At 37.8% G+C, this 9,487-nt stretch overlaps 1 protein-coding gene across 2 annotated transcripts; it reads left to right on the top strand.

Annotated features, from left to right (window-relative positions):
- Positions 1-218: 218 nt before the first annotated feature.
- On the top strand, positions 219-5,724 carry LOC143929967 (olfactory receptor 5AR1-like). 2 transcript variants are annotated; one of them, XM_077453881.1, is made up of 2 exons: positions 219-300; positions 3,956-5,724. In XM_077453881.1, exons 1-2 carry the CDS (start codon positions 279-281, stop codon positions 4,954-4,956), a joined length of 1,023 nt encoding a protein of 340 aa, XP_077310007.1. In that variant the 5' UTR covers positions 219-278; the 3' UTR covers positions 4,957-5,724. The 2 variants fall into 2 exon arrangements, with proteins under 2 accessions (XP_077310007.1, XP_077310009.1); XM_077453883.1 differs by having other exon boundaries at positions 220-300; positions 3,979-5,724.
- The last annotated feature ends 3,763 nt before the right edge of the window (positions 5,725-9,487 follow it).

Below are 9,487 nucleotides of genomic sequence, written 5' to 3'. Positions count from 1 at the left end.
ATGTATGTCAGTGGAAACATTTTTTAATTTAAATTTTTTTTAGTTTAAGGAAGTTTAGTTGAATAAAATCTGAGCTAGTAAATAAATAAATGTTCTTTTTTTTGTGATACTGTTTACACTGTACTACGTTAAACTTCTTTAGCAAACTTAACCTCCCAATGGAATTACACTATACTTCACAAAGAATATAACAGAGGTAGCTTTTTCAACACTTCACACATTGATGCCAATGATAAGGAGACCCTTGCTGAATTTGTGACAAGTTTGTACATCTAGCTATGCTGGCAGTGACCCAATCGGGTATATTTCTACATTTATTTATATTCTTTTTCTTGTATTCAATTTGTAACAAACTGTTATTTTTTTTTATTTTTTTGCAATTGTATTTATGTTACACACTGCTAACATTTACTGGACACGCTTACAAGGGCAACATAGCAATATTAAACAGAAACACAGCAAAAGGCAGCAGAATTTTGAAAATATTTGGGTGGGTAAACTGACGCAGCTGTCTGATGTCCAAGCAAGTTAAGTGATCTATGGATTTTTGAGTACATGATAGTTCTCTAACGTTCCAATAAAATATATATAATTCAGGGACAATGGAAAGGCTTCATCAGAGCTTAAAATGTGAATGTGAAAGCAAGGAGGCCAGACTCTAGGCTAAATTCACAAGGCTTTAACACAAACATAAATAAGGATCTTCATTTTCAGACATTTAACTGTAAATTTTAAATCTTATATATAAGTTATTTATCGTTTTGAATTTAAATGCCACCTTTTTAAACATAAGTATCATTATCTTGGTGTGTTATCTTTGTAATCTGATCCCTCTATGACACTTTTGTGCCCGTGAAATATTCAACTTATTTCAGTTAAGTATTCATTTTGTAAAGTATTAAAATATTTTTTTATATTAATATTGCTTAATTCTTGTCTGCTTAGAACTAATATTTTACAGGGGGCATGCCTAATAATAATGAAGATTGAGCCATTTTATTTTTTTGTTAATAAAGATTTAATGTTAATGAAGATTTAATTAAGATTTTCAATGTTAATAAGAACCAATAGGGAATTTGCAAACTATCTTCAAATGGACCGTGAAAAAGTTTTCATTTGTCTAGTTCATGGTATAGCTAGGAGGAGTCACTTGAACAGATTTTTTCCTGGAATGTTAAAAGTGTTTAAATAAGTACTCATTCGAGTGTCTTGCTCAGTTCCGGGAACACATGCACAAGTATCAGGATTTCCTTGATTAAAGGTTGATCCCACCTTTAAAACCTTATTACATTTTGACACCCATTTTGAGTATAACATGTAACATATTTTGACACCCATTTTGAGTATAACATGTAACATGATGCATAGCAGGTCCCCCCCCCCCCCCCCGCCACACCCCCAAAATGGTCCCCTTCCAACAGCAGCTATCAAATTTAAAATTGACTTGTAGTTCTCAATGGAAGTGAAGTGACCACCACACTTGTAGTCCACTGACAATTCCTCCACTGCTCTAACTGAAAATCTGTACCTCAGTATGGACATGGAGGAAGAGTCTGCAGGAGTCTGGCATTGCCCTATGATCCAATGATCACAGTTACAATAATTTGAAGGTTCATTGGAAAATACGTTTCTTTTCCCCAAATATATGTGTATTTATGATTTTTTTTGCAAAGGTGGATTTAGGCTTTAAAGTGGAATTCCAGGGTAAACACACCCCCCTTCCCCAGAAGCTAGCTGATGAACTGAATCATGTGACTGGACCAGAGCACCCTGAAAATAGGCAGATATATAGATCTTACTTCCACTGGTTAGTCAGAACAGATGTTGGGAGAGGGAGAGAGATCATTTTTAGGACTAGTTAGTTTTGCCTGGAATTCTACTTTAAGTTGCCTATATGGTGGGCGGCAGTGGCAGCCCATCCATTAGGGGCACACGGGTGCTTCCCCCCCTGTCCATATGTCCGGCCCCCTGATCTACATGCAGGGTGCCAGACGCATGGATTCCAATGGCGGGAGTGTGTTTTTTTGAAGCACTTGATTAGAGCCAGAGGCTTAAATAGGCTTCAAAAAAGGGTAACCTAGATGGGGTGAGTGCTGGGGGTGGTGGTTTTCCCCCACCAAAAAAAGAAACCCACCAGCCGCGACTGGTGGTTGGTGGTTTTGGTGTATATGGGTGTGGTGGGCTCACTAAGTACATTGTCAGACACAAGAATTGGTTTGCCAACTACAGCTGCTGCCAAACAATGCTAATCCAGCATTCGACTAGCAATATTTAATCATTTCTAAATTAGTGACTCAAGACAAGCATGCGAACTTCCGACGCCGCCGCCCGTTGTAATGGCAACCCGAAATCTTACGGCGCTGCTCGCTGGTGTCAATGAGCATGCGCAGGATCGAGCGGTGAATGCTGGAAGCACAGCATTCACTGCATCCCGGAACTAAATGCTTGTGGGCTTCAAATGCCCAAAAGCAAAATGGAAACAGCCGGGAGGAAGTTTTATAACTTACATTTGCGCAAGAAATCGGCAAGCCGGGGAGAATAAAACTACAAGTAGTGAGTACTAGAATTACATGACAAACGAATTACAATGACACAGGAAAAAAAAAAACCTTAGGTCAGCGGAATCCCGCTTTAAAGTGTAACTTTCAGTATCTATCAGTCTGATATGTCACGCTGTATACTTTGACATATTTTGTAACCTTCACTAAATAAAATATAGAAGAAATGCTATGGACACCAATGCTCTTCTATACTCTAAGCCCTTGTACACACGGTCGGAGAATCCGTCGGAATGTGTCCTATCGGACAGTGTCGTCGGATAATCCGACTGTGTGTGGTATGCATCGGACTGATTCCGTCGGGAATATCCGACGGACCCAATTTTCCAACATGTTGGAAATATTTCCCGACCAACTGGGCCGATCGGACATACTCCGATCATGTGTAGAGAATTTTGATCGGACCAAGTGCCACGCATGCTCAGATCAAATTCCTACATCAAAGCTATTGGCTACTAGCCTGAATGTAGTCCCATCGTAACAAAATTACATCATCACGTTCTGAAAGATCGTATTTTTCGCCAACTTTGTCAGACCGTGTGTATGCAACAGTTTCGGACAAGATCCGACGGACAAAATCCGACGGGAAAAATCCGACGGATTTGGTTGTGGAAATCTCCGACCTTGTGTACAGGGGCTAATTCTTACTAATTGTCCCCAAAACATGTGTTGACTTTATTTACTTCTCAATGAAATTTTATATAATATTTTTAAAAAACAACAAAGAAAAATTCCCAGCTCACTTACCAACCAGCCTGCAACAAACCAAATCAACCCTGTCTAACAGTTCACATTAAAAACAGGAGCTTGTACACATTTGCATATATTTGCACACATTTACAAATATATGCATAAGCTGCAGCGCCACTTGCACCCCCGTGTACTGCAGTCCTAACTCTATAAATTTTGAGAGCCTCCAAAGTTGTAGCACATATATAATAATAGATAGTTTAAGGGTAGTACAGGGGGTACTGTTGATACGTAGTATTATTAGCATTCTATAAATGGATAGATTGACAAATTGGTTGTTAAACGAGGAGTCAAAAGTAATCAATATTAGAAGCATTCTTAACTACTGTATTGTGAAAAAAAAGGTCTAAACACACAACTCCAGCTCAATAATTTTGTTTTAATTTGTATCAGTACAGAATACAAATGAAAATTCTGTACTGTACAATACAATGATGTTTAGCGCGTTGTTGGAGTGGGGAGAGCTGGTCGTAAGTCTGAGTGGCCGTTAAACAGGTAAGTCGGTAAACGAGGAGTATCTGTATTGCTTTGGGAAATACTGACTGAGAAAAATACAGTAACTAAAATTATTAGTGCAAACATGTTGGTTAATACAGGAGATATGTAGAATAAAATATAGCCGGATAAATGTGATCTTATATGTTTAGGAGGACCTCTGTGTTATCCACAGGTACAAGGACATTATTTTTTCTTGTGGAATGATTGGAAACAAAGTAAAATGAATACGTCGTTCTTTATAATTCAAGCATTTTTGTATTTTCCTAATTTCCAAATCCCCATTTTCATAATAATTTTCCTTAGCTATATTGCCATCATTGTTGGAAACCTCACCATTGTGACTCTTGTAATAACCAGCCCCCCTCTACGTGTGCCAATGTATATCTTTATAGTAAACCTTTCCGTTATTGACATTGCTTATACATCAAACATTTTACCCAAATTATTAGCTATAATCTTAACAAAGGACAACACCATCTCATTTTTTGGATGTATAACGCAGATGTATTTCTTTGTGTCACTGACTTGCATAGAGGTCATCCTGTTGGCAGCCATGGCCTATGACCGCTATATAGCCATTTGCCACCCTCTTCATTATATCATTTTTATGAGCTTGGGCCATTGCATTGGTCTGTCACTTACTGCATGGACTGTGGGTTTTTTGGATCTCAGTGGGCATGCTGTATTAATCTCTGGATTATTTTTTTGTTCATCTCATTTTATTGACCATTTCTTCTGTGATTTAACCCCATTGCTTAAGCTGTCCTGTAGTGATACATCTATTATAGAACTTTTAAATTATATAGAAGGGACCATACTGGGCATTACAACATTCCTGCTCACAATAATATCATACATATTTATAATCTCATCTATTCTTAATATAAAATCTTCAGGAGGCCGGCATAAAGCATTTTCTACTTGTACGGCTCACCTGACCTGTGTGACTATTTTTTATGGGACAATCATCTGTTTATATATGAGGCCTACTTCAAGTTACTCACCAAAACAGGACAAATTTTTTGCCTTTCTGTATGTAGTTTTGGTTCCGTTGATCAACCCAATTATTTACAGTCTGAAAAATGAAAACATTAAAAAAGCGCTGAGACTAAAGATACAATTTTTTAGAGTGTTATATACAAGATACTAAAATTTTATAGCATATTGTTACTTTTGAACCAGTTTTTTCCACTAGCCTGAATACACTTCTTCCGGATTGGAATACAGACTACCCCATGCACATAGTTTGTGTGTGTGTGTTTCTTGATATCTTCAGAAACATAATGTTTGGATACCTTTTGCATTTGGAAAAATCTAGATAAAAAATAGAGGAATTTAATATCAACTGAAATCTACTAAATCTCACCATGTGGTCTATTAAATTATCTCTTTAGGTGGGGCTGCGCCCACTCTGCAATGGTAATTTCTTGTTTAATCTAAGATGGAGAAACATCTCTTTTACTTATCTGATCCTTCACTCCCTGGGCAGGTGGTGTTCCCCCATGCTCCAGTAGTGGACAGTCCTTTAGCATCACCCTGCACTGGCCTTGGTGGAATCAGGACCTTTGACCTCTGCTAACAAAGATCATGCTGAAAGCAGTAGAAAGCAAAGTGCCAAAAAAAATGTGCTCATTGCTTCTCCTTTCACTGTCCGATCACAGGGTGAGTAGAGAATGTACCTGAAAGTGAAACTACAGCAGAGAAAGATCAAGCCCCTCCTCTGCTACCAAGGCCAATGCTGTGGGTCAGAGCTGTCTAAATCTCAGAACTAGCCTGACAAAAAAACAAATCCTTTGACATGAAAAATAAGTTCTCATTCATATATTTAATTTGTGTATTTAAATATTTGCCTAAAGTTCCATTTTAACTGTTCTCTTCTGTATGAACGTCAACTAAACAAATAATCTTAGTGAACCCTATTTTTTTTTTTTATGTTAGCCTCCAGCAGGCTTTTCAAAATGTATAACCCTGAGCTGCAAATATATTAACTGCATAATATTAAACATTTCTAAATAGTTTTACCTGTCTTGTCTCACGACTTTGTTCTGTTGCTGTTGATGATACCAGTTTCACAGCCTGCAGTATGTGCCTTGCATGTATTCTGTGAGTAAATCTAAACAGTATTAATGGACAAGATCTTAGACCAAGATCTAATATCCAACCAACCCACCGCCAAGCCAGGCTGGACTTCTAAATAGATGCAAAGAGAAATTGGATTGCAGTCCATGGAGTTTATGGGCACCACCAGTTTCTTATAAAAAAAAATACACAATCTTTATTTATGCACCATTAAAAAAAAGATTTTTTTTTAACATATAGTACAGTAGCACCCACACCCTTATGTTGATTGGAGTGGTGACCCTATACAGGAAAAACGTTCACAGCATCTTAATACAAATACACAATCGTCATTCTATAATTTTCAAATAACAGAGGGTGCCACCACCCATTCACATAAAGCTCGACATGTTTTGCATTGTTCCACTTCTTCAGGAGCAGAAGGTGTACAGATAGAAATTGTACCTAAGGGATAAAACACAGAACAATAGTAATAGTGAACACATAAAACATGAAGAATAGATAGATAGATAGATAGATAGATAGATAGATAGATAGATAGATAGATAGATAGATAGATAGATCGATAGATAGATAGATAGATAGATAGATAGATAGATAGATAGATAGATAGATAGATAGATAGATAGATAGATAGATAGATAGATAGAATAAATGCCAACAATTACAAATGCCACTGCACTTACAGAAAGCTTCAGCTAGAGGAAATATGCTAATGGTGGCATGCCACAGGAAGCAAAGTGAACCCACATCCTAATAGGCAGCACTGATGGGCACTAATGAGAAGGCACTGATAGGTGGAACTGATGGACACTGTTGGGGCTGCACTGATAATCAGGACAGAGGACACTGATGATCAGTGATCTGAGTATCAGTGTAGATGTCCCCTTTCATACTTGCAGGTTACTGGCTCTTCTCTCCTCATGCTGTGAAAGCGTGAGGAAAGGAATACGATAATGTGTTTATAGTGTGATCAGGTGTGATTGGACACAGCTGATCATGTGGTAAAGGGCCACTGTTATTGACCCTTTACCCCAATCTGTGATCAGCTGTGTCCGCAGCAGGCATGCAGGGGGCATGGTTCAGGGAGAATGTCATTAGACTCCCTTCCAGAACTGGATGACCGTGCTGTAGCTGCCATTCGGCTATAGTGTGGTTGGTAAGTAGTTAAATATGATTTGTCTTTAATACAACTCTCCTCATGCAGAAAATAGCTGACGGTTAATCATCAACAATCTGGCCTACATTTATTTGCAGTATAATATACAGCTAGTAGCACATGACCTTGTGGTGAAGGATCCTCTTTTGTCAGTGCGTTTTACATGTAGCTTCTTCAGGACTGATTGAAGACCGAACGAGGATGTATCGACTATTAAATGTAAAATGTGGTCCCTCGCGCTACTACGTGAATAATAACAAACTAACTAAAATAACGTAAAAATGCTGTTGGACCTAAAGTGTAACACAATACACATATCAATATATAAATGAGAAAAGGTGATCCATGCAAATTTCTAGGTGACGATAATTGAATGAAAATGGTGTGAACTAATAAATAATAGACCCAGTAGTAAAGTCCAATAGCTCAAATAAAGTGTCTAAACATGTGAAAGTGAAATAACTCTTCCTAGAAACGATAACAGGTTCTTCTTAATAATGATCTTCACAAAAGCTCAATGCTCACAGAGCGCTTACTTCCATATGGAGTATAGTTACCCTTGAAGATATCCTGTGGTGGGAGTAGGTGCACAGCAGGGGATCTCCTGTTGGTGACCTATGGGGGGGTTTCCAGAGTGCTGATGATGCTCGGCCGTGCTCTATCCTCACTCCACTGATAATCTACTGCTCCTTCAGACCTCGCAATGACGCAGTTAATTTCTGGTTCCAACCATTAAAGAAAGAATAATGAATGGCCTCCCATAGTGTAGTATGTATTAACAGTAACAATTTATTAAAACGCCAAGTGGATCCTTACATAAAAGCAAATAAAACAGGCTTATGCATTGACAAACTGTAAACATACTTAAGCATGTACAAAATTCATAAGAATAACCCATAGCTGTAGCAACTGAGTAAAATCTACAGCTATACGTTGGGGTGTTTGCTTTCCAAAATGGGGTCATTTTGTGGGCAATTCCATTGACCTGGTGCTCCAGGGCCTTCAAAATTCTGATAGGTAGTCAATAAGTTAGATGTGTAATTTATGCTCCTAGAACACCTGAGGTTGCTCCTTGCATGTTAGGCCTCTCTATGTGGCCAGGCTGTGAAAAAGTCTCACACATGTGATATCCCCATACTCAAGAGGAGTAGCAGAATGTGTTTTGGGGTGTAGTTGCAAGTATGCATATGCCATGTGAGAGAAATAACCTGTTAATATGACAATTTTGTAGAAAAAAAAAAATCTTTATTTTTCAAAGAATTGTGGGAAAAAAATACAACTTCAAAAAGCTCACCATGCCTCTTACTAAATACCTTGGAATGTCTACTTTCCAAAAAGGGGTCATTTGGGGGTATTTGTACTTTCTTGGCTTGTGTGTTATCCCAAATAACGTGATACCATTCATACATGCTCTAATCCTCCTATTTCTATTTCTGATCACTAAAACACAGATGAGCCAGATAGAATTGTTAATTTCTTACCAGATCAGTCACATGACATTGAGAAGTCACTTGACAAACAAATATTCATCAGTAGTTTTCTTTATTTGACCAATGAGAGAGTAGAGATAAAAGTTGAAGTTTATGGCAACACCAGTCATTTATTTTAACCACTTCAGCCCCAGAAGGTTTTACCCCTCTTCCTGCTCCTTTAACTGGCAATTGCGCGGTCATGCAATGTTGTACCCAAACTAAATTTGCGCCCTTTTTTCCCACAGATAGAGCTTTCTTTTGGTAGTATTTGATCACCTCTGCAGTTTTTATTTTTTGAGATATAAACGAAAAAAGACCGAAAATTTTGAAAAAAATATGTTTTCTACATTTTGTTATAAAAAATTACAATAAACTAAATTTTAGTCATACATTTAGGCCAAAAAGCATTCAGCCACATGTCTTGGGTAAAAAAAAAATTCAACAAGTGTATATTTATTGGTTTGCGCAAAAGTTATAGCGTCTACAAACTAGGGTACATTTTCTGGAATTTACGCAGCTTTTAGTTTATGACTGCCTATCCCATTTCTTGAGGTGCTAAAATGGCAGGGCAGTACAAACCCCCCCCCCCCCAAATTACCCTATTTTGGAAAGTAGACACCCCAAGGAATTTGCAGAGAAGCTTGAATATTGAATATTTATTATTTTGCCATAAGTGATTGAAAAATTACAAAACAAAAATTACACAAAGTTGTCACTGAAATGATACATTGCTTAAACATGCCATGGGTATATGTGAAATTACAACCCAAAATACATTCTGCTGCTTCTTCCTGAGTACGGGGTGGGACTTTTTGGCAGTCTAGCCGCGTACAGGACCCCAAAAACCAAACATGGCATTCAGGCTTTCTAAGGGCATACATTTTTGATTTCACTCCTCACTACCTATCACAGTTTCAGAGGCCATGCAATGCTCAAATAGCTATAAAAAATAACTAACTAACCAGAGTCGC

Source organism: Lithobates pipiens, unplaced genomic scaffold, assembly GCF_037356315.1.
Source record: "Lithobates pipiens isolate NorthernLeopardFrog02 unplaced genomic scaffold, aLitPip1_a1.2 Scaffold_25, whole genome shotgun sequence".
In the NCBI taxonomy this organism is placed as follows: domain Eukaryota; kingdom Metazoa; phylum Chordata; class Amphibia; order Anura; family Ranidae; genus Lithobates; species Lithobates pipiens.
This window is presented reverse-complemented; position numbering and strand designations above follow the sequence as displayed.